The sequence below is a fragment of the Amblyomma americanum genome, chromosome 1, assembly GCF_052857255.1.
Source record: "Amblyomma americanum isolate KBUSLIRL-KWMA chromosome 1, ASM5285725v1, whole genome shotgun sequence".
Lineage (NCBI taxonomy): Eukaryota > Metazoa > Arthropoda > Arachnida > Ixodida > Ixodidae > Amblyomma > Amblyomma americanum.
Window position 1 is genome coordinate 232,223,279 of NC_135497.1, and position 27,941 is coordinate 232,251,219.

At 45.6% G+C, this 27,941-nt stretch overlaps 1 protein-coding gene across 1 annotated transcript; it reads left to right on the plus strand.

Moving 5' to 3' along the window:
* LOC144114775 (uncharacterized) lies at positions 1-27,634 on the plus strand. Its single transcript, XM_077648727.1, has 2 exons — positions 1-123; positions 26,835-27,634. Exon 2 carries the CDS (start codon positions 27,032-27,034, stop codon positions 27,458-27,460), a length of 429 nt encoding a protein of 142 aa, XP_077504853.1. The 5' UTR covers positions 1-123; positions 26,835-27,031; the 3' UTR covers positions 27,461-27,634.
* The last annotated feature ends 307 nt before the right edge of the window (positions 27,635-27,941 follow it).

The window sequence follows — 27,941 nt, forward strand, 5'->3', positions numbered from 1 at the left end:
CTCTAGAACTAGAACCTTGATTCTAGAGCACTGTACTGAAGGAAAGGCAAGCCAAGTGCACTGGCGTGCAATGCTGAGAGCTCTGTGGTTCTTGGCGTTGAAGCTGTCCTTCCCGATGTAGTGGTAAGTTTATATTCCTTGTATTATCACCCTTGTGTGGTAATGTTCCCGGCCGAAGCCTGCCTGGCGTTGCGTATGTCTCCTCGCCCAACGTCACCTCTCCTCTCCGCTCATCCCCTTTCTCTCCTCCTTTACATCGTTTCACTCGCCCCTTCGGCAGACAGCGCCTCTCCTCCTCTACATCGTTTGGGGGGGGGGGGCAGCGGCGCTTCCTTCCCTTCTGTCCTCCTCTCGACCACCCGTCCCCTCGGGATCTCCAGCGCTGCATGATGCCAGCTCGGCGTAGGATGGTCCTGAAGCAGCCCCCCGGCGGTACGACCAGGCCCGCATCCCGAGATCCTGGACACGGCCGCCGGTCCCTTGTGCGCCAGCCAGCTGGCGCCCCAGCTGTAACCACAGCTCCTGCGCGCCGCCGGAAACGGCGGTTTTCCTTAGCGCACCCCGCCGCGCTGCTACCCTGTAGCAGTTTACCCCGCGGTCCTCATCGGCTGCCACATGGTGGCCTCCTGCAGCCAACCCGGCTGAGTTGTAGTCATCGCCCACCTCCGCCCAGCCTTTCGGCCGGACCGGGGAAATGAGCTGCCTGCCTCCTGCAAGCCCCCGACGTGCACGCGCCACTCCCAGTGCGTGCCGTTCACCCTCCCCAGTTGTGGCTACTGCTGCTGCTGGGACCTGCCTTCCTGGACACCACGGACCACCAGCGCGCGTTGCAAGCGGACATCCCCCTCCCCACATCCCCTTTCCCCATCCCCGCTCCAAGCTGTGCCCCCGCGAAATGGGTGGCAGAAATCGAGCACATTCCCCCCACATAGCCACAAGAAGAAGTAGGATGCCTCGATGGGCCAGCGCCGCTTTCAGGGTTAAGACACCGCTACCGGCGGGGACATGTTGGGTCTCACCCTCCCGTTCAGTTGCATTGAACGCAATGCGACGGCGCGCCATTTTGAAGAAAAAACCTGCAGCTGCCGCGAGGAATTCAGAAATTTTGGTGTTCAACGTTGACAGAGTGGTACCACAGATAGCTTAAACTGTGAATCGGAGGTAGTTACTCTAAAGTAGACTATCTTTCGCAGCTAACCTGCCGATAGAGTCGGCGCCTTGTGAACAGTCGGTGCACTCATGCGTGTTGGTTCTCTTCTGTAGCATTTATTCTGCGCAGTGTTCTTTCATAACAGCTTTCTTACAACTTGCGCAGCACATTCCAGTGCAACCTTCTGGCCCGAATACTCTCCACTACAATTACTTTTCCAACAATCAGGATCACTTATTTCGAGCTGCAGTTGCATATTGGCCAAAGGCTGCCATTCAGGCAGCTTTTCGTTTGCCGTGAAATCAATGCGAGAAGGTGCGTTTCATGGCTGCTAATTTAAACAATTATGAGGATGTAAAGATAAGTAGCATTATCCCTCCGTCCCAAGCAGAAACTGTTCTGAAAAACAAGCGTTTCGCATGCCTTACCTCTCATACTTTGAGGTTTACTGTTGTTCACGCAGTCTGGTTTGACCTGCGATTGGCATTTTTTTCAGCGCGCGCTGTCGCGAACAAAGCCAAATAGCCGGGTCACTTCACTAGTGCGGGCAGAACACCCGGGAACACAACAGACCCTCATAACTTGGTCTCTGACTGCTACATCACGCACACTACGAGCTCACTTGAAGCAAAGGGGCGTGGCCCGTTTTTGGCTCGGTTTTGCAAGTTCTGTGCGTTCTCCGCCGCCTTTCTTCTTCAGATTAGAAGCCCGTCGTCGTCGTTACGTATCGCGGCCTTTCTTCTCCCGATTATGGCCGCCTCGGTAGATACCGCACGTTCTGCACCACGCTGCCAAAAGTAGCATGTTTTGACCAGAAGCGCTTGCACTCGTGCGAGTGCTAAAACCTGCCAGGCCCCATCAAAAGTTGCCGAGCGGCTTTGGCTTCACAACCTGATCGCAAAGGTGTTTAGCAATAAGGCAGCCGTATTATTTATGTGCTCTTGTGGGCAAGCGCGTATGTGAAGCTCTCGTCGTAGCTTTTTGTTGAGTTTACTATTTCTTTTATCTTAATGCCACGAAGGCAGGAAGGCTCTCCTCTCTCCTCCTTTGCGCCAGCTCACTACGAATATCCTGGCGCCAAACCCATCTTCTGTGCGTCAGTAAGCAAAGAAGCCGTGGCTGCGTGACGCGAACGCAAGGTGGCTTTTTTTCTCCAGTAACGGTTAAAAGCGACTGTTATCCAGTAACAGCTAGCTAGTCGCTTTTGAAGATTTTTCTTCATGTTTTGAAAGGAAACAGAAATTGTTTAGAAAAGTTTGTCCTCAAATAAAGCGACTTAATCACTACGAATTAGGAAGATGTCATTGCAACGCATCGGCAGTCTATGTGCAGTCAACACCATCCAAAGGGAAACGCAACCATTTGCATTGTTTTGTTGCGGTACAAGCCACTAAGGAAAGCAGTTCAGAAAATATGACCATTTGGCTTCAGACGTGTCCTCCGCTTTCTACTCTAGAGCAGTGAGGTGACAAGTTACTTGGAAGAGAAATTTGACATTATTATGTGGAATTTTTCACATACGGTGCAGCAACAAGACAATATGAGCTTTGCAAAATTGTTGTCATGAGTTCTCCAGGCGAATACGCAGTAATGAAAATTTATTGCCTTGAAGTAACGGCAAAGTAACGAGTGGTGCTTTTTTTCGGTAACGGTAATGGTAACGCGTTACCTTTTTTTTGTGGGTAACGTAGGGTGGTAACGAGTTACTCTTTTTTAGCCTAACGAGTAACGTATTTTCTTCCTTTTTTGTCCGGTAATGCCTACAACACCGTTTATACCACATTATCACAACTGTTTTTATGACGTAACACAACTATTCTTACGTCGCCGCGCACATGGAAGTGCGTGGCGTGAAACGACTACACCAAGTGTCTGCGCAAAGGCGACTGGGTGTAGAGAGAGGAACTCGAGTGAGGAACTTGAGTTGACATGTGCCAGTACATCAGGCACGTGTCAACAGGTAAGAGTGATACGTGGGAAATATCACCGCTACTGATGTACTGGCGATGTTGAATGTCGCGCGTCAAGCGTGCTTGTATCCTTCCCGGCCACCAGGGCAGTATTTATACTGGCTGGCGGTCAATAAACTTTTTAGTTGCGAGTCAGCGCTCTGTGTTGCGTCTCTTCTTCTCTGTCCCGTCTGTCGCACTGTAATGGATCATCGTGAGCACCAACTCGCCCAACAAGTAGTTTTGGTTTCTCGAATCCAAATTTCTTTGAAATAAGTGCACCTTTCGCTCCCGAACAAGCGGCAACAAAGCCATAAAATGCCGAACTATCAGATTTTGCTAACAAAAAAAAATGATAAGAGTTCTCCTCACCGTCCCTTTAACTGCACTGTCGTAGGCGCCCAGAGGTTGCAATGTAAATAACAGAACCTTGAAGTTTGTGCAAGAAAAAACAACACTCGCAGTATTCAAGATTGTTCTTTGCGTTTCTTCGGAGGTGCACAGGACCTCTCCAAACTTGAATTCGACGGTGTTGAAAGAGCAGGCGCTGATTGATGCCAGATTCAGGTGGACGAATGCCTTATGAGAGGTAGGCGAAAATACAACCGCGGCCGGCTTATGGCTGGCGACAACGTGCCGCCGCATCGCCAGAACAACTACGGCGGCGGCGGCGCCCGAGGGCCATGGATTTTTGGTATATTTTCTGTGCACAAAGGAGCTGCGCCTGTTCAATGTAGAACGAAGAGACGCGGCAACCCTGGGCACCATAATCGCTGCAAACGTTCTCCTAGGGACCACCAGCAGCAGCGACGCGTGGGCCGCTTACCGGTGCGTACCAGGACTGGTTGACGGGAACGGCGTCTCCATGGGCCTGTCTCACAAGACCGTTAACCACTCCACGAACTTTGTGGACCCCACAACCGGCACCCACACGTAGCACATTGAGGGTTGCTGGCAGAAGGTTAAGGCCCAGCTCATAAGGAGTGGGCGCAAGCTCACCCCAAAACTCACTGAGTCTTACTTCGGGTGGGTGTGGTGGCAGTCATTTGAACGGAAGGCAGCGCTGCAGCGACCCCTTCTTGCGACTCGTGGAGGCCATTGCACGGCACTACCCAATGTGAAGTGGGCCATTTTCCTGCCATATTCGACCCCCTCCAAGACTCAAAGCTGCTTTGGCAGCTTTTTTTTTTCAATGGTCCCTCTCAGGGCCACCAATCGCACTTTGACAGGGCAAGCACGATGCTTACCAATGTCTCTCACTCGAGTTCCTCTCTCTACACCCAGTCGCCTTTGCGCAGACACTTGGTACAGTCTTTTCGCGCCACACACTTCCACGTGCGCGGCGACGTAAGAATAGTTGTGTTACGTCATAAAAACAATTGTGATAACGAGGTATAAACGGTGTTGTAGGCATTACCGGAAAAAAAGGAACAAAATACGTTACTTGTTAGGCTAAAAAAAAAGTAACCCATTACCGCCCTACATTCCCCAGAAAAAAAAATGGTAACGCGTTACCATTACCGTTACCGAAAAAAAGCACCACTCGTTAATTTGCCGTTACTTCACGGCAATAAATTTTAATTACTGCGTATTCGCCTGAAGAACTCACGACAACAATTTTCCAAAGCTCATACTGTCTTGTTACTGCACCGTATGTGAAAAATTCCACATAATAATGTCAAATTTCTCTTCCAAGTAACTTGTCACCTCACTGCTCTAGAGTAGAAAGCGGAGGACACGTCTGAAGCCAAATGGTCATATTTTCTGAACTGCTTTCCTTAGTGGCTTGTACCACAACAAAACAATGCAAATGGTTGTGTTTCCCTTTGGATGGTGTTGACTGCACGTAGACTGCCGATGCGTTGCAATGACATCTTCCTAATTCGTAGTGATTAAGCCGCTTTATTTGAGGACAAATTTTTCTAAACAATTTCTGTTTCCTTTCAAAACATGAAGAAAAATCTTCAAAAACGACTAGCTAGCTGTTATACTGGATAACAGTCGCTTTTAACCGTTACTGGAGAAAAAAAGCCACCTTGCGTTCACGTCACGCAGCCACGGCTTCTTTGCTTACTAACGCACAGAAGATGGGTTTGGCGCCAGGATATTCGTAGTGAGCTGGCGCAAAGGAGGAGAGAGGAGAGCCTTCCTGCCTTCGTGGCATTAAGATAAAACAAATAATAAACTCAGCAAAAAAGCTGCGACGAGAGCTTCACTTACGCGCTTACCCACAAGAGCGCAGAAATAATACGGCTGCCTTATTGCGAAACACCTTTACGATCAGGTTGGGAAGCCAAAGCCGCTCGGCAACTTTTGATGGGGCCTGGCAGGTTTTAGCACTCGCACGAGTGCAAGCGCTTCTGGTCAAAACATGCTACTTTTGGCAGCGTGGTGCAGAACGTGCGGTATCTACCGAGGCGGCCATAATCGGGAGAAGAAAGGCCGCGATGCGTAACGACGACGACGGGCTTCTAATCTGAAGAAGAAAGGCGGCGGAGAACGCACAGAACTTGCAAAACCGAGCCAAAAACGGGCCACGCCCCTTTGCTTCAAGTGAGCTCGTAGTGTGCGTGATGTAGCAGTCAGAGACCAAGTTATGAGGGTCTGTTGTGTTCCCGGGTGTTCTGCCCGCACTAGTGAAGTGACCCGGCTATTTGGCTTTGTTCGCGACAGCGCGCGCTGAAAAAAATGCCAATCGCAGGTCAAACCAGACTGCGTGAACAACAGTAAACCTCAAAGTATGAGAGGTAAGGCATGCGAAACGCTTGTTTTTCAGAACAATTTCTGCTTGGGACGGAGGGATAATGCTACTTATCTTTACATCCTCATAATTGTTTAAATTAGCAGCCATGAAACGCACCTTCTCGCATTGATTTCACGGCGAACGAAAAGCTGCCTGAATGGCAACCTTTGGCCAATATGCAACTGCAGCTCGAAATCTGATTGTTGGAAAAGTAATTGAAGTGGAGAGTATTCGGGTCAAAAGGTTGCACTAGAATATGCTGCGCAAGTTGTAAGAAAGCTGTTATGAAGGAACACTGCTCAGAATAAACTCTACAGAAGAGAACCAACACGCATGAGTGCACCGACTGTTCATAAGGCGCCGACTTTATCGGCAGGTTAGCTGCGAAAGAGTCTACTTTAGAGTAACTACCTCCGATTCACTGTTTAAACTATGTGTGGTACCACTCTGTCAACGTTGAACACCAAAATTTCTGAATTCCTCGCGGCAGCTGCAGGTTTTTCTTCAAAATGGCGCGCCGCCGCATTGCGCTCAATGCACCTGAACAAGAGGGTGAAACTCAGCATGTCCCCGCAAGTAGCGGTGTCTTCACCCTGAAAGGACAGAAGGGAAGGCATCGCCACTGCCCCCCACCCCCGAAACGATGTAGAGGAGGAGGGGTGCTGTCTGCCGAAGGGGCGAGTGAAACGATGTAAAAGAGGAGAGAAAGAAGAGAAAAAAAGGGAAGGAACGGGGAGGAGGAGGAGAGGGGACGTTGGGCGAGGAGACATGCAACGCCAGGCAGGCTTCGGCCGTGTTCCCATGTAGATACGCGAACTGTAGAACAGCATACAAGGCTCTGAATGAGTGTTTGCAGTCTTGCAATCGCTAGGCCCTGCATTCCGGTCACACGCGTTACCGCCGCAGGAGCTATTTTTGCCGGCGTCCACTTGTGAAAATATGCGAGTTTCACGTATGGTTTGACTAGCGCAACTTTCTAGCAGGCTGTCATTTGATTTGTAAAGTGCTTCACACGCATCTTTTGACAGGGAACTGCACTATCCTGTCCGGTTGTCATTTGCGCCGTTTCGACATCGGCTTTAGGCCAGATTTTACTTGCAGTTCACAGCGGCTACTCAGGCCGTTCTTTGCTACTGTGCTTCACTCCCGCTAATATCTAGGCACATTTTGATCGTAAAGAAAAAAAAAATTGCGCTCTGCCCGTGCAGTGTTTCTCTTTGAGTCGTGTATATGAATTCCAGTAGCAGTGCATTTCAGCTGACAGATAGTTGTCCTCAGCAAGGATTTGTCCACTAGCTTTATTTAGTTCCGCTATGTAGCTGTAGGCAGTGTAGCTTCCTAACAGTGCAGTGTTCATGCAGCAAAATATCTTATGCGAAAGGCTATAGCACAGGTTTCATTTAAGAGAGGAAAAACTATGGTTAAAGGGGTTGTAGATACAACTGATGCAGCATGCTGATGTCGACGTAGTGGACAGTGCAGTCTCATTGGTCATGCTACATTTTCATTCTCGGTACTGTCCATCGTTTCGTGTGCTCGTTTTTTTTCCTTTTTACCACTGCAGTTAGCATTGTCAAGAATGCACTAGTTATATCTACCGTTCATTCTAGTAACCTTATGCATGTCTTGCTGTTTAATTTTTTTTTCAGATATGTGACTAAACTATAAGAGCAGGAAATTGAGGTTAAAAAACACTGAAGAATCACTATATTTTTTATAGGCAGGATTTGCGTGAGATATTCTCCTTTACAATTCGTTGCCATATGCTGTTTTTTTTTTACCTAAAGTAGCTTGTTAGTGATACAAAATTTAGCCTTCTGCATGTAACTGCTTGGGTATAGGTACTTGTGCTCTAACACGTAGCTGACAGTAGTATGAGGCTAGCAGTGTATCATTTGGCAGCGTTTCAAGGTCAGGATGTGACGCAAGTAAAACAAGCAAAGTAATCTTTAATGCCCATTGTAAATTGAACATTTCAGCTTTTTTTTCAGACTTTTTTCACTACTTACCTACTCGGGAGCAGCATCACCTAGCGATATGTCTGAAGCCAAGACAAGGAGGAAGGTGGTCATCAAGCGTTTTGCTTCTGCAAAATTGGTGGATATGGCTCCCCTTCAGTAGATTTAGCTCTATGCAGCAAGCTACACAGTTACATGGGAAAGACTGGATGAGTGTTGTTTGTCATGCAATCAGAGCCAAATATCTAAAAAGCATTTACCCATTGCACAAATCAACACTCAAGGGGCATACACTATAAGGAATGCCTTCTGCCTAGCGTTGTGTACTGTTATATGAAGGGTTTGTGTCTATATTGCAATAGCCATGAGTGGAAGCATGATCATTCGGTTGAGTACAAAGGATGAATTTGTCATTAAGGTTAAATGTCTGCCTTTGTTAGTCACTAGTGTATAAAGGCTGATAATTTATATCCAAGAGTAGTGCAGGAAAGGGGGCATTCTTTTTATATAGGCCAGGAATACAGGCACCATATTCCTGAAAATTTATGTCTGTAATAACCCTTGTAAAGATAAAGCTCTATGCCTAACGTGTATTCTTTTTTGCTATCTATTTGTATGCTGGAAGCAGACACCAAATTGTTTTCGTTTTCATATTTGGATATGACTGCCTGCTAAGAACTAATTGAGCACTGTGCTCATTCTGTTTTGCATCATTAATAGATCTTATGCTAACCTTTTCTCACCATATGCTGCCAGTGTGCCTGGCAGCTTATGCCTTTTTTTGCGATGTTCTTATTCAAGTATACTTATAAGTGGACGGCAGTGTGAGCTCGCTCAGAGCTGCCACTGAACTTTCAGCACATTTTCTGGATTCACCTCTGGCTTGAAAACTGATAGCCTCATTGGTTTCAAACCTGGCACCCACACATAATTTATTTTTTTTCCTTATTTCCATCTGTTTATTTGTTATATATTATCCTCCTTGTCATGGTTTATATCAAGCTTAATAGTGCCTATGCCTTTTGCACTATACGAAGGTTTCTCCCAACTGCTCACAGATGAATTGCATGGCAGTTTGTTCCTAAATAGGTGCGTTTTTTCTGTTCTTTCTTGGAGGGATTCGAAATTATTCCTTTCTTGAAGCATTTTTAATGCTTCATTGAAAATCTGCCACCCATCGACGGATAATAATCATTATTCTACCCTTGTATGAAAACATCCTTCTGTTTTCTATGCTTCTCTTTCATTCCAACTAATGGTCTCCCCCTCACCTTTTTTGTTTTCTAAAACTGCCTATTGGATTCTCTACTAAAAGTACAATGTCTGAAGGGTGCTACATTCTAAATTCCCACTTACTCTGTTGCTGGGTGAGCATGCTCATAACTTTAATGTTCTCAGAGTTTAGTTTAAGTTTAGTTTTGCTCGGTGTTTTACAAGCTACAAAAGTCCAGTGTCAAATTTTGCGTTCTTTCAAACTTCCTCTGATAACAAGACTGAAGTCTCCTCAAATGCTTAGCCATAGAAGCAGTTAGCTTTATTATGGCTAAGGCTGTCTCTTCAAAAAATTTTAGTTTGCATGCGATTTAAGGCATTTTGTTTGACATGTGATCCCTCCCACAAAAGTAATCTACAGAGTTCTAACTATATTAGTGTACTGTATTGAGAAAATTTAACTGCTTGTTGTGCACTGCGCATGAGAGTACTGCATGTGCGGCAACACATGAGCATTGTGTGCTTTATCAAACTCCTGCAAAGACTGTCGAGTGTTCAGAGAGAATGGCACTGTGCATACGTTTGTCCGCAGTGGTGAGATCTCTTGTCAACGCTGCACAACCAGTATGCTCATAACTGCATCAGCACGGACATACTGAATCCGTTACTGACACCAAGACAGCAAGGGTTCACTAGACTTTACTACTCATAAACGGCACCACTGCATTACTGAGGAGGCAGTTCAGAATAGGCAAAATAGTTCACATATTCTATGGTCTATGCAGTCATTTGAGCTCTCGGGCTTTTAGGCAGTGCAGGCATCAATTTCTTATAGGGGTTACTCTTGGAGAAACTGTTGTTGAGAAGGCAGTTGGGGTGGCATTTATTAAAACACTCTAGACATACCGATAACTGTAGGAAACTCTGGTGGAAGGAACAGTGTTAATGCTATATTACACTGCTAAGCATGAGCCATCGATTAATGGCAGCAAATTGATAAAATGGGTGCTAGCTTTAGCATCCCACATTCTTCTCAAAATAGGCAGTCTACAGTGATGCCATGAAAGATGCTTCATGAATCTACTTTCGTGAGATGTGATGAGTGTCCAGAATGTCCATGTCAAATGCTCGGAGTGATTAAGCTCCACTGCATGTAACATTCATATTTGCGCTGCACAGCTTTTAATTCTTGCAGACATTATAGAATTGACGTCGAGAAGCTAAAGGAAAAGTTTTCTCGTGATTGTCTCTTCAAAGCAACTGTTCGTCATAGGCCAGTAATAGCATGGAAGTCATGATCAGTAACATTTTGTTTGGTGATTACATCATCTCATGTATAACAATTCAGTTGGGCGTGTGTCAGCTAACATCAATTTGTGCCAAGGGTGTTTGCAGAGCTTTGTTGCTATAGGAAGCTAGTAATTGCTCAATTGTATTTGTAAAATCAAATGTACAGCTGCACTTAAAAGCATTGGACTTAACCTCTGATGCTGTATGACAGAGCATGGTGTGATTGTTTTCCTTGTCTTTTCATAATGTGTGGAATTTTTTACCTTTTTTGCACTATTCGTGCTGTTATTTTCATAAATGGCTCTCCCTATGTGTCATAACACCCTACAAAACACAACATAAATGGCCCTCTTGCTCATTCATTGTAATTATCCTGCAATATAATCAAATTATTTTCATATAATGTTGTCCAGCTATTTCGTTTGACATCATACTTATTCTTTGAACTTCGAAGCAAATGATTATGTAGGCATTGCTGTATGTAAACACTTGAAGGGATAAAATGGGCCTGAATTTTAAGAGTCCTTTCTCTCAGAATCTTGGATAAAATCTACATTTTAATTTTAGTGGCAATGGAATGCTGTTAAGATCACATCATGCATGCTATTTTTTGCATAAACGAACATGCTAATACTCAGTGGTTCCAATAAGTGTTTTGGCGGCCTGTTTGCAAATATTGCTGTCTTCTGGTGGCAGGTTTTTTTATTACCTATGTCCAGTGTTCAAGCAGTTATCAGTAACAGTGGAAATGAAAGAAAGGAATTACATATTTCTTGTCTACTACATGCTTTGTATTTGGTAGTGGCAAATGAGACTTTATTCTTTTTTCTTTTTCATAGTGCACATTGTCTTATATCTAAAAGGAGTTATAGGTTGTACTCTTTTATGTGCATCTCGTATGTGTTGACAGCCAAGATACAAATTGTTTTGTAAATCTAGACAGTTTTCAAATGAATGCAGTCCTTGGAAGCTAGTTGGCATGGACAACTTTTTGGTGTTTAAATTTATCCCTTCAGTCCACTCTGGCATTATCCCCCCTTTTTCTCTGTAGTACTCTACTACATTGTAGAGTAATCTTGAATTGGCACATTCTGTTGTGTTTTTGCATAAAAAAAATTGAAAATAGAAACATGTTAGAAGGGACAAGAACCCTGAAGTGGGGCTGGTTGGTTACTTTAAGCATGGTGACTTGGAACCAGTGTTACTAAGAGGCAGACTGAAGACCAGCTACACACTATGAATGCTGTGCAGTGAACAGAAGTCTCTAGTATTTATAGTGCTCAGCTCATTATCAGACCTTGTTTTTTGGCACTGGAACTATCTCTTATCATATAAAGTCCTTGCTAAATATGTTTTTTAGGTCGGAAGCCTGTCTCCTGACATTTTCATTGAAGTGTAGAGTTGCACTTTGATTACTCATGTCTAACCATTGTTGCTTGCCTGCTGTCCTCTCTGTAGTGCAGTTTATTGTAAAGTCTTGGCATTTGCCATCATATGTGCTGCGTGTTCATGGACTGTTGCAACAAACCTTTGCCTCTTTTGCTTTCTTTTACAGGTGCTTTCCCAGCTTTCCTGTATATAGTTCTACATCCTATCACTTTAACTTCAAATTGCCTATTACTCTACTGTCATATCATGTTCTACCCTCCCTTCGGCATGCAATTTGTACCTCGGAGTATTCTTGAAATGCAGTTGTGTGTATTGTCGTGAACGTGTTCACATGTGTTCAAAAAAGCATTTTTGATGTTGAGACCAGCCATTGTTTAAGACACGATTTTCTAGCATGGAAACCAGAGGACGAATATGATGAAAGAGGGTAAATGCTAGACACGAACAAAAACTTCACTGACCTGGGGAACACAGAGAAAGTGCACGCGCACAAGTTGTAGGTAGAGCTGTGACAATAACGCAAAGAAAGATTATTCGAAATGAACAGTTGGCTTGGTCTGCTTGTGCACACGTCTATCTGTGTATTTTTGCTATAAATGTGTTCCCCAGTCAATACAGTTTAGGTATGTAGTGCTAATTCAGTTTAATTTTTTAGTTTCGTATTTAGTGCTGAAGAATTTTCCTCAGATGCCTTAAATGAGCTATCCCTACTGTGTACTAGCCAGAGTCGCTTTGGGACGTTAAACCCCGTAAATAAACACTCCTACTCTGTACTGTATTAGACCCATATTGGTGCTGTCAGAGGACCACAGATGTGAAGCACAAAACATTTGCCCAAATTGCGTGAAAGCAACACCTGGTGGCCCAGCACTCTATAATACTGAGATGGCGCTGGACCTGTTCATTTCGTGCTCATGCTTAAAGGGGCAATTATCTGATGGCGTGTGCATGGTGTCCAGACAAGGATTTGTGCTCTCTTCAGCACTCGAAGCCAGCGAATGGAAGTGGGTTGTACAGAAGTGAGACAAATATTTTTGTGCATGAGAAAGGGGAGAACTGGTGCCATTCTTATCACTGTGGTGACGGGTTTCGTTGTGGATCATTCATTCATGCAGTTTCAACAGTGTGCATGTTCTGCACTCTTTCGTCTCTTATAATGCCTATGTTTAATGAAACTAGTCATAGTGATGTGCTGGAGTCATTAGGTATGAATGAAGGCGCTTTAGCCAGCTGTTCTGCAGTGAACCATATGCTTAGGCTGAATGGACTAGGGACGGTTCTAATGGCATTTCACAGGAGATGCTGGGCATGAAAAATAGTGTTGATTGGTGCTTTGATGCAGAGACTATAATTTAGCTAATAACTTGTAGCTAGTGTTATAAATAGTTGTCTACAATTATATTTAGTATTTTTGGGCTAATGCAAGTTGAAGAATGAGACAGATTCTGTGAGCACGTCTAGAAACCTGCGCCATGCATGGGTAAGGCCCTAACTTGCTGCGGCAAAAAAAATTTATATTCCGCAAATCTAGAACAAAAATCTGCGAATTTTCGCAGGTGGCATCAAATAATTCTTTAGAATGCACCTCTTATTATATTCGGAACAAAGGTATGAATATAGTATGATTTTTTTTTATTTCTGAGCTTCTCAAGGTGACTAAAGCGACCTTCCCCACCAGGCTTGAGAGCTGCTGAGGAGAAGTCAGCCCGACCTTATCACTCGACGCAAGTTCTCTCGTTTATCGTTTTTTCATTCCTTGTACTACGATGGCTCCCCGTTCACAGCTGATCGCATCGCCCCTGCCCATCATGTTTCATCCCGGTCTGATCATTCCCACAAAGTGCAACCCATCTTCGCACGAACACTGAAATATCAAACATCACCCTTACTATTATCTATGGCAGAGTGGAACTCGTTACCGGCTGACATAGTTTCTGAAACTGAGTTATCACATTTTCAAACAAAACTTTCATCGCACCTTGGCCTAGAAAATTCACCGTGATATTTTCAGTATTGTTGAAGCATTAAGTCTCATACGCTCAACCTATGTATCTGTCAGCGACTGCAGTGATGTGTACTTGCAATTTGTATATATAGTTATTCTTTGTATTTGTTAAGTACTGTGTGCCAATAATCTGTATTGTGTTGTTTTCATGCCCTCCCCCCCTATGTAATGCCCACTTGGGCCTTTAGGGTATTTAAATAAATAAAATAAATAAATAATCACCTTGGAGGCAAAGCGAGTGGCTTGCAAGTGCAAAGGAGAAGGCGGCAATGAATATGGAAACAATACGGTGCAGGGCATTGAGAAAGAAAAGGCACTGGAAGAGCTGACTGGAGTTTGGAATGCAGAGGAGCGCAAAATGGTGTAAGACTGGGCAGCTCGAAACACCGAGAAGCAGCAGCACACAAGCTATGGTGGCTACTATTGTGTGGCAGGCTGTGTGCATAGAAGTATTGGAGGCTTGGCTTTGTTCAGTTATGGCACGTGCATCTGAAGCATCGCTAACTCCTCCAGGATGAGACTAACAGTATGTTGTAAATGAATAAAATAAATGATGTCCACTGCTTCCATATTGTAGCATGCCATATGTGTTTCTTGAGCGGGAACTTGGCTGTGGTCTATCTGCGTGAACAGTTTGAGGGTGCAGTATAATCATACTAATTTTAAAAACTTTTTCAGTTTCCTGACTCCACCCTCGCATCATTTGTTCAGATAAGGTAGAAAAGTCATTTTCCCATCATACTGTCGTTTCTATCGATGTCCATAACAGTAGCACTAAAAAAGAATGGGGCTACTAACATACGATTCAGTGAAAAATGCTTACATCTGCGATGTTTTGTAGTAATTCAGGAAACTAGGGGCCTTGCGTGTGGCATTGTGCTTACGGAGCCAGCCCTTTTTCATTTGTGCTCGTACTTGATGTCGCTTGTAACATAGTGCAAAAAGACAAAGAAAGTTGATTAGAACATATCAGTTATATAAATTCCTAATGAAATCTAGAACTAAGGTGGTGGTGCATGTTATGGGGGGGGGGGGGGGGGTTAACATCCCAAAATTGCACATGGGCTGTAAGTCATGTTGCAGTGGATGGCTACAGATTAGTTTTGACCAGGTGAGGATCTTTAAAGGGCATCTCAGACATTTTTTCCTACCTCTCTCATCTTGCTGAAACTTTCACATTATGTTCTCTGCAGTTTTTCTGGTCCTTTGTGGCAAGTTTCACAGTCGAGATATGTTTTCTTGCGTCGCAAATGAATTTTAAAATTTCCGGTTTCGTGACCTCACTTCGGGAGATTTCTACAGGCTGCATTGCGTGCCTGACGTCACTGCATGCATGCGTGGCCATCAATATTCACTCTGCTGAAGAAGTCAATATTGAACTGGCATTTGTTCATTTCAGACAAATGTGCAGTCGCCTGTTTGGCCAGTCAAAGCACGCACGACAGGTTTTTGTGACAGTACCCATGATGTCATAGGATGGTCTGTCCAGAAGTCATCATTTGGTTGATGACCGGTTTCGGTTTCCTGGATTTTGCGCTTTTAAAAAGTTTCTACTCGCCATTTTGAAAAATGTTTTCTTTTGCACCAGAATGAGGGGACTCTAACGAATGTGACGTGATTGTCACCTGGATGTTCAGAAAAAGCCCCGGAATCGGTCTTTGATATGAACTGACATGATACAACACACGGGTGTTCTTGCACATCACCTCCATCAAAATATGGCTACTGTGGCTGGGATTCAGTCCTGTGTCCTTAAGCTGAGCAGCCAAATGTTGCAGCCAATAAGCTGCCATGGTGGGTGATGATGCATTGCACCAGTGAGCATGAGCCGGTTGTTATTGCCAGCCGCATGCAAAATTTATGCTTATTGTGGTTTTCCATGAGAGCATTCTTGTTAAAAAGGAAGGCACTGCTCAGTAGTGCCATGCTGTTTGGTAAGAATTTCACCTTCAGTCTAGCTTTAATAGTTGCAGCTGACTCACTGGAAAAGCCTGAAGCTCTGTCATTTTGGTCCTTGAATCTGCTTAAATGCCAAGAATATGCATGTGCTTGTGATGTTATAAACACTGCAATGCTGTTTTTATTCTTGCAGGTACTGGCACTCTTATGGAAAAACAAACTTGGCAGGAAAACAATAGTCCGAACCACCCCTGGCTATCTTTTTAGGTCTTATATAGCCTGGAAGCCATGGTCTGTAAAATAGCTAGTCTTGTAATTGCACCATCTAGTGTATGTGGCCACAGTGGGGCACTTGTGTGCTTATCGCTTTATGCTAACGGTTCTACTGTGGCCGTGCATGTAGAATGGTACCAACGTGTAGGCATTGCACAACTGTTTCTGCATGGTCTTGTGTATGAGTGCATCTGGAGGTGCGTTCTTAATCTTCATAGTAATATACAATAAAGCGTGGTATGATTTTTCTTATTCTTATTTGTTCATAATGTCTGGTATCTTGCCCGTACCATTACAAGAAAAGGTTTAGTGGAATGAGCTTATTGTTTGTGTTGCCTTCTGTGCAAGAGAGTTCGTCTTGATTTTTTTGTGACTGCTGCCGTTCTTGCAGATGGCTGTCTTATTGATTTATTGAGATTTGCCTTACTTCGTAACCAAATTCCTTTCAGTTAGGGTTGTGCTGCTACTTTTTCTTAGTTCCGTGTTTATGCTGTAACTTTTATTCGAAAAAAATGTGTGGATGTCACGGTATGCCATCAGTTGGAGAGAGGGAGAGGCAATTGCCATGGCTTGTAGTGAGCCTGTTTCTCGCAACATACCAAGCATAAAATTGGCTTCTTTGTCTTGTTGGGATTGTTGATGCAGGGAATAGTGAAATATGAGTGCTACTTCTCGATTTGAGGGCATTTTTTATTGTTAATTTCACAAACCTCTTGTTTTGGCTCCTTTCTAACACTTTTGCTGTCTTCTGTTGTTATGCTTGTGTTAGTTACTCGTACTCAGCGGCCAAAATATTTCTGAGGAACAGGGGCAACCGAAACTAAGCAAATGCTTTGCAGCTGTTTCAAAGTGGCAATGTAGCCTTTGTTTCTTTAATAAGGGGTGCACTGATAAAAAAAGGAGTAGCAAAAGTAGGTTCTGCTCTCATATTGCATTTATCCTGTACTGTGAGCCCCTTGCGTTCTACCAGCTAGCCCAGTTCTAGCTTCTTCACATCACTTTCAATTTGGTTTCAATTTTTCATTGTGGCAGTGCTTGCCATTTTGTACCTGCAAAGAGGATTGAGCTTTCACTTTGTTTTTGTTCATTTTGTGTGTGAGAATAAGGAAAATACTAATTGTTTTGCAAAGAGGGGCTGTTCTTGAGGTCTGTATAGCCCATGTGTCTGGGTCCTTCAACAGCCGCTCAAATGATCCCATTTTTTTAGTGTCTGAATTCATCCCTGGAACCTGAAGCATTCAGAAGCAAACACAGGAGTCATCCCCTCCTATTATGCATTTTTGTTTGCTGTTGCATTCTTCAATGGCACCAAGAAACCTTAGCTTCTGACGTTCTCTTTTTGTTCTTCATAATTATAAAAAAATTGCATCGAAAGAGGTGAAAGAATTTCCTGCCAAGAGACGTGTGCTCTCATTCTTTTTAGGCTAGATGCTGAACATATGATATTTTTTAATTGCCAGTCTCCATTTTACTGATCAGTAAATTACTCACAGCCCAGCTATTGTCTTTCATATGCTCTCCTCGCTGCGGTGCAGGTTGTTGAATGTCTCGGCATTAACTGACTTTTCCATTGCATGCTCAGACTTTCGCAACAATGGTACGCCTCTGTTGTTTCACATTGTATGTGAGGCTTTGTAAAATTCTTGTATTTATACAGATTTACCTTGCATATTTTCATTTTACCTTCAAAGAAGCAATTGCTGCTGCCATTTCACCCTTTATCCTCTTTTAGACATTCATACTTCACTTGTGCGGCTGCTCAGAGGAAGTTGCATATTGTACAGTTTGTACTCTGCATTCAAACCTAGGGAATTGAGTCTATTAAAGCAATGCAAAAACAACTTAAAATTTACAAGCTCTTAGTATCCATGAATTTACCAACTCTCAAATTCATAGCACGCATTAGGAGGACAAAAGACTACAGAACATGCACTATTGGAACTGCATCAATGCTTCATCATGATGCAGTTCCAATAGTGCATTTATGTGTTTGTTGTATTTTTTTGTCTTCCACAGCACGTGTAATAGATTTGAGAGTTGGTACAATTATGGCTACTAAGAGCTTTTAAATTTTAAGTTGTTTTTGCATTCCTTTAATAGATTCACTTATCAACTTTAAAGTGAAGTCGCCCATATTTGGTGGAAAACCCATACATATAAACTTAGTAGAACGAGACTCAGCTTTTATGGCTTTATAGCAGCCGCTGGGTGAAGGCACAGCATTGGTAGCTCTGGAGGTATCAAGCTAGCTAATGACTTATTTACGTCTAAATGGCATTAACTATTACAATTATCTGATACTGCTAACACAAATCTATGACCAAAACCTGTGTCTAGTTTTGGTCATTCTGTGAATGTATGTGTTCATGCTTGATGCCTCATGCAGTTGTAGTGATTAACATAAGAAGGAGTAAGTAGTGTTGATTAGAACATGTATGGAATTCGCATTCCTCAAGGAATTGAGCTATGAAAAATGAAATTCTTTCTTGTTGACTTTTCCCAGGTTTTTAGGAGTCACCTGTGGGCTTTTGTGTTACACTTTTGAGTTGCGAAAAGTAGGCTTCAGCACATGGTTGGGGATATTGTAATTGTAATTGTGGTTAGCTGGAAAAGGACAGGGTTAATTGGAGAGATGTGGAAGAGGCCTTTGCCTTGCAGTAGGCGTAGTCAGGCTGATGATGATTGCATTAGGCTTTGTGACAAATTTTCGCTTTGGTAGTCTTGTGAGAGTATTTGCTAGTGGTGTGTTTTAATGCTGTATTAGTCTGGTTTTGGAAGATTGAGAATTCAGCAAAGCCCTATTCACGTTTACAGCACGTGCGTCCAGCTCCTGAGGGAAGAAATTTATTACTTTGGCCTTCTTGCCAGCTACGTCATGCCTTTTAGTGTAGTTGCAACTGTCTTTCAGAGGGTGTAATCACATCTTTACAGATACCTTCCTCGAGTATTGGGGCTGTTGATTATATATTTTTGAGGCATGTAGAATGGTTGCAGGATTGCATCACTCGTGAAGAGTGATGCGAACAAAACAAACACACTGGACATGGGCGCAGGTGTTTCCTTCATATTAAATTTTTTTTCAGAGTATTATGATACATTTTCTTTACTCTTCTGCACTTAAAATGCTGCGTTATTTCTTTTTCTGACAAAGTTTTGCCATTTCCCGCTGAATGATGTTTTTGTCTACTGATGCTTGTTCAAAGCATCTACGACGTTGTTTCAGGGAAGCCCGCCACTAAGTTATAAAACTTTTTTTCGGATAAAGAGAGGCTTTTCGTGGCATAGCAATACCAGTCTTGGCGGTTATCAGAAAACAGGTGAATCGGTAACTAGTAAGCTGTGTCTAATAGTTGCCTTTTTAACTGTTACAGATAGGCGCATGATTGCAATTAAACATTTGTAGCTGGCCGTTAGTAAAAGCCGTATCAGTTTTTAGAATTTCGATAATACTTCGCCGCTGTGGCGCAACAAATTTCGGCCATTTCTGACGCCATTCGAAAACCGCGCTTCTGCGGGGAGTGCCAAGCGGCGTCCATCAAATCGCGTTACTATGCCGCATGGACCACTTGACTCTTCCGCCCGCACTGCGTTGTTCCCCGCGCTCCTCTACTTCGCAGCTCCAGCGCGTGGGGGGAGAGAATGTCGCATGGTACATGAGGCACGGAGTGACTCGATAAAAAAAATGTGCCTGGACGTCACGACCTCTCGCAAGGACTACTTGGAGTCTGGGCAATGGCGCGGCCGAGAGTAACGTCGTAACGTTGAGTGCAGTGGCTACTGCCCATGTGCAAGCGTGCTTAGACTGCGGCCAACTAGCGAGGGGGAAGCTCTCGCGTCCGGCTGCAAAAAATGTCGCGTAATGGCCTCTCCTAACTATCCTTCCTCCACGGAGTGACGAGATTTAAAAATTGGTTTTGGCGCTCGACTACTGATCCGGAGTTCCCGGGTTCGAACCCGACCGCGGCGGCTGCGTTTTTATGGAGGAAAAACGCTAAGGCGCCCGTGTGCTGTGCGATGTCAGTGCACGTTAAAGATCCCCAGGCGGTCGAAATTATTCCGGAGCCCTCCACTACGGCACCTCCTTCTTCCTTTCTTCTTTCACTCCCTCCCTTGTCCCTTCCCTAACGGCGCGGTTCAGGTGTCCAAGGATATATGAGACAGATACTGCGCCATTTCCTTTCCTCAAAAAACCAATTATTATTATTATTAAAAGGAAAGACGCTGTAGCTCGCTACTTAATTGGTGGACACCTATATCGCACTGTGGGGGAAAGGTGAGAGTGAATAAAGAGTCGTCATATTGGAGACCTCTGGAGAAATTTAGACCAGCTTGGGATGCACACCGGTGCTTTTCGCATTTCGTCTTCATCGAAACGTGGCCGCCGCGCGCGGGTACTCCGGCCCGCTATAGGCAAGCGCCTAACCAACGCAATTTGATTGATATCGCTTTGCGCTCCCCACAGGCGCGCGGCTTTCCAATGGCGCGAGAAATGGCCCAAACTTGTTGAGCCACAGCGCCGAGGGTAATCACATTTTCTAAATTCTAAAAGTTGATATGACTACTACTGTCGGCCCGCTACAAATGTGTAACTGCTATCAGGCGCCTATTGGTAGTAAAAAAACTTAACAGTCGAGCCCACCTGTAAGAGCCGCAGCTATAACCAGCGCTCAGTACGCACTAGGGCGGTGCTACAATCAAAATATGTATTAGGGTAATGGCGATACTTTTCAGATACAACGAACAACTCTGCCCGCACCACTCGGTTATAGCGAACGAGGAGGCACCGTAAACTCGCACTCGAGTCGAAAAATATGGTAGGGTTTTCACTTTAAACAGGGCAGGGTGGGAGAAAGCACGATTAGCTGCGTGCGTCCCTTCTCCGTTTCTTTCTGTTTTTCTTTTCCTTGCTACATGTGCCACTCGTTTGCGCACGGTGTCTGAAGAGCCGTTTTTTTTTAGGAAATAAAATGGCGTAGAAATTGTCTCTCACCTCGGTGGACACCCGAACCGGGCCGCAAGGGATGATAATATTAATAATAACCATAAACCATTATTATAACGGTTATTATAATGGTTTATGGGGAAAGGAAATGGCGCCGTATCTGTCTCATATTTCATTGGACACCTGAACCGCGCCGTAAGGGAAGGGATAAAGGAGAGTGAGAGAAGAAAGGTGCCGTAGTGGAAGGCTCCGGAATAATTTCGACCACCTCGGGATCTTTAACGTGCACTGACATCGCACAGCACGCGGGCGCCTTAGCGTTTTGACTCCATAAAAACGCAGCCGCCGCAGTCGGGTTCGAACCCGGGAACTCAGGATCAGTAGCCGAGCGCCCTAATCACAGCCACCGCGGCGGGTACGCCCGAGGAGTTGGGAGTTAAAGAAGGAGGTACAGTAATGGGGGGCTCCGGAATAATTTTGGCCTAATCGGGATCTTTAGCGTGTACCGGTACCACATCAGACAGCACACGGGTGCCTTTGCGATTCGCCTCCATCGAAACGCGGTCGGGTTCAAACCGGGGAACTCGGGCTCAGTAGCCAAGCGCCTTAATCAGAGTCACCGCGGCGGCTTTTTTCACGAGAACGCGGCGTGATTACGGCGCCGATGGCTCGCGCGCCGGAAGCGGGGAGGGGGACAGAGCGTGCCGCCGACGCAAGCATGTGGTTTACTACGAAATAACAAGGAAAGAAAAGAATCTTGCTAGCCTCAGCATATGCCATCGCTTCGGAAGCACCTGAGCTGGTTCAGCGGAAATAAACAATAGCAGGAAGAATGGAGAAATAAAATAAAAGAGGTGAGGTGACCGGTAGAAAGTATCGTTGAGAAGCAATACAACCTTTGTTCGTAAAGTTTTGAGACTGAGTCTATTAAAAAAATGCGTTTAACATTGAAATCATTTGTGCAGCACCCTTTCGAAATAATTTCCCTTACAGTCTATACACTGCTTCCAAGGCTTCTTTAGGTCTTGGAAACGCTTCTTTTGGAAGAGCTGTCAGCTCCTTTATCGTGGTGTCTGGAATGGCCTCCACGCTCCCCATCCAGCGACCTTTCAGAGCTCTCTTCACATGTGGAAATAGGAAAAAAATCGCATGGGGAGAGGTCAGGCCAGTATGGCGGATGAGGAATTACAGTAATGCCTTGCTTTGCGAGAAATTTTGTCACGCTGAGAGCAGTGCGCGGCCATGTGTTATCGTGGAGAAGGCTGCATTGTCCAGGTGCCCATAAGTCAGGGCGACGGCGTTGCAGGGCATCATGCGTGTGTTGGAGCACGCGGATATAAAAGTCCTGATTCACCGTCTGCCCTTGTGGGACGAACTCGTTGTGTATGACACCTCTGGCCTCGAAAAAAACTATCAGCATCGTCTTTGGTTTGGTCTTCTGTCGCCGCACTTTTCTCGACACAGGTGAGCTTGTGGACCGCCAATCCGTGCTCTGCCTCTTTGTTTGAGGATTGTATTGAAAACACCATGTTTCGTCTTCAGCAATGATGCTGTCGACGAATGCAGTATCCTCTGCCTCGGAGAGCAAATCAGAGCTCACTGATGCCCGCATGTCATTCTGGTCATGTTTGAGGGAGTGCGGCACAATTAAGTCTGGCATTCAGGTTTCGTTTCTCCAAGTTCTCACGCAAAATTTGGTTGCATGTTGTCTTACTAATGTCGAGATCATCTGATAGCATGCGGTCTGTAATGGTGCGAACTTGCTGGACGATTTCCCTGATCCGAGCTACGTTTTTTCGTTCCGTGTGGTTGAAGGGCGCCCCTGCCTTTTGTCGACTTCTACCGAAGTTCTCCCCGAAGCGAACCTCTTGTGCCACTCGAAAACTCGCACCCACGATAATGTCTCTTTGCCGTAAGCGTCACGAACGAGCTCATACTTCTGTGTGGTTGTCTTGCCAAGCTTCATACTGAATATGTTTACACGCTGTTCGAGGTAGACGTCCTTCTCTCGACATTCACTTACAGTAGAATGCGCAGACTAGTGACAACGTATTCGTGATAAAGATGAAGTGTGGCAAGTGCGCTGCATGCACTCGCGCGCATGGGGGGAGAGAAGACGACGAAGTAGGAGAATACAGGTCGGCTCGACCGTATGCTACGTGTACTGATTCATTGCTAATTATCATTACTACGATACAACAGTATTCTTTACGTGTAGTGCCATCTAGTGGCTGCCAGAGCAATTAACATAAATAGCTCAGGTTAGCCCGAAAAGATGGCGTTGCATATACGCACCAGCTCTCCCGCAGGGAGCATATATACAGGAACACTAGCACCAACATTTGTTTTGGGGAATGATTTCTGGTAAAGAAAATAGATCAGTCTCGAAACTTTGCGGACAAAGGTTGTATACACAAATAATTTTGCAGGGGTCGATGAGATAGCATGAGGCGCGTGGGATGGTGGCAGGCATCGTCGTGTGGCCAGTTGTCAGCTGTTAGAAGGCCAGGGAGTACCAAACATCGCGCGACTGATTTCGCTCCATTGGTTATGGTTTCCGAAGCACTTGGAAAGCAGGGAGGGACGGAGCGTAACAAATCAATTTTAACCTGTCGCGCGACCAGCTATACCCCCGTGTGAACCCGCCTTTCACAATGGCGAGTCGCTGAGGTCGCACGACAGGTTTATATTGATTTGTTGCGCTGCTCCCTGCTTTCCTAGTGCTTTGGAAACCGTAACTTATTGACCGAAACCGGTCGCGCGAAGACTCACCAGTGTTAATCCCCCTTTAGAATGTGGCAATGACGACGGAGGCTTTTCCGCCTCAAGAGCTCCTAATCCTCGTGTTGAAACCCGCTTCCAACCAGGAAAGAACATGGTGACCTAAAAAAATGGGAGGACCCTTAAGCTTCGCCTTTAAAGGGGCACTGAAAGGTGCTCAAAGTAATGTTGCGGCATGCCTAGGATGTTCAAAGACACCGCTTCCCAAATATCCTCAAGCAAGAATTTTTCTACTCCGTTGCGTGGAAGCTGAGTTATCTGTCCTTAAAATTTGAATTTCCGCGTTTTCGCGTCTTTTTTTCTCCTCTCGTCACTTTTGCACATTAAAATGTCAGTGCTGCGCCGCCGGCACACCCACTCGGCCCCTCCGCCGGCTGCCGACGCGCGCGGGAGTTCCTTGAGGGTAGAGCTTCCGGCCGCGGCCATGGTTGCTGCGTGATTTCAAAAAGAGTTGGCGCGGCGAACCAATGATAGCCGTCCTCTGCTGAAGTAAAGAGCAGTGCATGACGCGTTGCGCGCGGATTCGGACGAAAACACTGCCCCGCTGGTCGCACCGAGGCGTAGAAACGCGAATTAAAAAAAATTGTAAATGAGCGGCGCGCAATTTTGAGGTCTTGTACGCGGTATGGACGCTTGGTCGCCTATACTCTACATAATGCAAGCGTATTAGAGCCAACCTCAAACACCCTTTTCTCGGGCCCTTTAATAGTGAAACGCGACTGCGTGTTGCAGCACTGCCAGGGAGTCCACGGAACGCTATCGCCTTGCCCTTTGGACAAATCGCTCGGACTCTAGCAGGCCTTTGAAAACAACGCAGACGCTGCTCCAGACTAGCACTCGTATTTGGCTGCGGTTCCATCACACCTGTTCAGAAATTAACATAACTACTCCGATGCAGAAAGGTCGCCTACGCGGGCAAAAAGGTTGCCTGCACCCAAATAATCCAAACGACACCCCAAATTTAGGAAGTAGACCCACCCCAGAAAATTGGTTTAGTATTAATGGAGGATTAATGACGATTAGTGGTTGGATATAGGTTAATTATTGGGGATTAGTGGGTGGATTAAGGTGGAAGATTGGGTGCGGTTAATATAATCCCAAACGATAATTCAATGGAAGGTACTCACTCTAGTCTCCAGGTTTTCAACTTTATGATGACGTCACGACCTTCTCGACCAATCAGGGACTATCGCTACGATGAACCTCAGTGGTATTTATAAGGAGGCAATCTAAGTGATGTCACATAACTATCTATTTTTAAAAATTAGTGGCGGGCTTCCTTCAAACACCTGGTATAATTTAGCATACTGTGACTAATGACTGTGTGTATCGTAAGGCAGCCACCATCACAGGCGATCTTGGCACATTTTCTTTAGTTTGCATAGTGTAAATGGAAAAAGCTAATCTCTGCCCTCAAGTGATGCATTGTCTTTTTTTAGGAAGTGCGGCCCGCGCTTCGGACTGCAGGCGGGGGAGACAGGGCCGGTCATTGACCTGCTGGGAGACAGCTTGATATGTCTTTGCCATGGTGGCGCCAAACTCGCCACAATGGTGAAGTTGACACGACAGGGATCAATGCGTCTTTTCCCTTTCCACCTGCTGGGAAACGGCGTGCCATTCCTTTCCCACGGAGGCACAGACGTAGCTGCAGTGGTGACATTGACACGACAGTGTTCGAGGACTGTCTTTGCCCCTTTCCATCGACCGAGCTGTGAGATATCATCAGCAGCGCCCCCTGCCGTGGGCGGTACCACCAGTGTCTAAAACTGCTCACTTGATTGGACATTGTTCTCCGAACTTTATTCCCTAGTCAGGGATCTAATGAACTTCTGGTTTGTTACCGAGACACTCCTTTCTCGACTGTAAGTATGTAAACATAAACCTTCTGCGCAGTCTCCTTCTTAACGGAGTCCGACACCATCCTCCGGAGACGGGATCTGCGGTGCTGAACCAGTCAGACAACCTAAGGGCCCCTCAGTCTCCAACAATTGCTTTTGCATTCTAGAGCCAGGGTCAGGGACAGTTTCAGAGCGCTTCCTTAGCTTTCCAATCTTCCTCCTTTAACACATATGTCTAACGAACTCACCCAAACCTTTATACTTTTTAATTGAACAAGGACAGTGAGACGTCGTATTTTCGTGCCAAAAGCAATGTGAATGGAATCAGTGATTATAATGCACTACGTTGAGACCGGGAATGAATACACTATTTACGTGTAATCGTATGCACCTCCCTGCAGTTTTAAAATACTAATCTCTCTTTTGCTTTATCATGCTTTCGTTTCTCGCACCTATGACAATATAGTTCAGTGTAGGTGCTGCTAACAGGAGCTCTACATAAAATCCGGAATGTAATGTAATGTAGGATGTAAAGTGATGTACAAACCACAAGAAATATCGCGAAGTCGAGGAGTTGATGAACCCGATACACTGCCTGCCTTTCTCGTAGCGATTCACGAATATGCTCACGACCCCAACAATAGTGGTCGCCTTTCGTAAGCAGGCCGTACTGAGCAACCGGAACGTCGTGCAGTTTATCAGGAACTGGAAGACGCCACCCTCGTATGGCGTGCTCCTCAGGCAAGAGCAGCCTCGGAAAGCGATGTTTAAATGCCTCCAAGTTGGTGCGCATTACGTCAGCAGGAATCGCTGGGCCCATAAGCTGAACCCGCCGTTGTGCCTTTTGTCTGTCTCGTTGCGGGTCGAAACTATGCTCACAAGCCCTTTACGTGACCGTTGCCTGGTGCATGCTGCTGGGACTTCTTGGCAGGAAAGTCGTACCATAAAGAAAGAACTGTCGTAAGTTTTTTTGCCCGGACTGGCCCCGGGCAGTGGTCTAGTTTTGATTGCGTCCATAGGGCAAGACGCTTGCCTAGAACACGTTCTACGCGTGTTTCGGGCTAAACACGCGGTACCTAGCGATAACATTTGGTCAGAAATGGTTTGGATGTAAGCATGGGCAGTTAAACGCAAAAGATTTCATAGCCATTTTTCGCCGTTCTGTTTGCAGGGGCTTTGGGAGCGGCGGCACACAGTTCGGTCGTTCTAGACATGTGTTTTTCCCGCATTTCTTTTTTTTCAGTTTTATTATGTTTTATATGATTCGTTTGGACTTATCCTTCAAATAAAAACTTATTTTCTCTCTCTCTCTCCTCGTTATGCTTTCTCTTCTCTACGTTTCTGCTAGTGCGTTTGCTTCCTCATTTTACACGCCTTCAGTTTAGTTGTTTTACTATTTACGCAGTTTTATGCCGGGTTATTCCGTTGCCTACCTGACTTCCATACCGGCATACCCTGGCGCAGCCGTCGTTCTCGCACGGCTTTGCAGACAAGAATCGGGAGAGCAGACGCAGAAGGAGAAGAAGAAGAAACCAGCGCACCGCCTCGCGGCAGCTGCCGCCTCTCATTTGTCGGTGCAATTCCGCGGAAGAAACGCCAGCCATGGCCAGCGGACAATACATCGGCGAGGAAATGGCTTTGGTTGAGCTTGCGGGCAAGTTTCTGCCGACCCATCGAGGGGACAGCGACAGCTACAACGCTCCCGAGCAATGGTCGGTGGACAAAGACGATGCGGAAGGGCTCCACCGACCTTTGGAAGATCCTGCAGCCGCCGAGGAGGAGAACCCTGGCGGCGTCCTGGTCGGTTCCGGCCTAGAACCACTCGGCAATGGTGCTAGCAGCGAGGCAATGAACATCGCGCAGTCAGGCCCCATGGAGACCTACCCTGAACCCCCGAAGTGTGCTGGACTGATGGGGCTGTTGGCGCTCTGCGTAGGGGCGTCACTCGGCTTCGTGGCGGTGCTGATTGCGTTCTCGGCCTACGTCTACCAAACGAGATTCAGCGCCAAATATTCGCCAGCATATCCGTGACTGTCCTTGTGGCGGCGGGACACTCTAGCTATTCCCTACCGTTCCCCTGCCGCAGCATTGCCGAACAAGGGGAGAGTTCTTCTGGAGGGAAGCCGCGCCTGAATGATCCGCATTTCGATCAGCGCTCGTTTTGTGTCCCGGAGCCCCCTTTACAAGCCGGAAAGAGAAATAAAAATGCTGGTGGTCTCTCAGAGTTTGTCTGATCGTGCTTGAAGGGCCATGCCCGTTCGACTAGAATTATGCTTCTCGAAGGTGTTTAAGCGTTACCAACAGGCGCCGATGATCTTTCTTGAACGTTTGTGTAGGTATAATCGGAGCGCGACACATGGCTGGTTTAGTGGTCCTGGCTTTCTGGCAGTTACACATGGCTTGTTTTCGCTTGTTCGGATATGTCGCCTAGAGCTCCGACCCTGATATTTTTTACAAGCAGTGAAGTGCAGGCGTGTGAGGGCTATATTAGATATAAAAATTTACGAGCTGC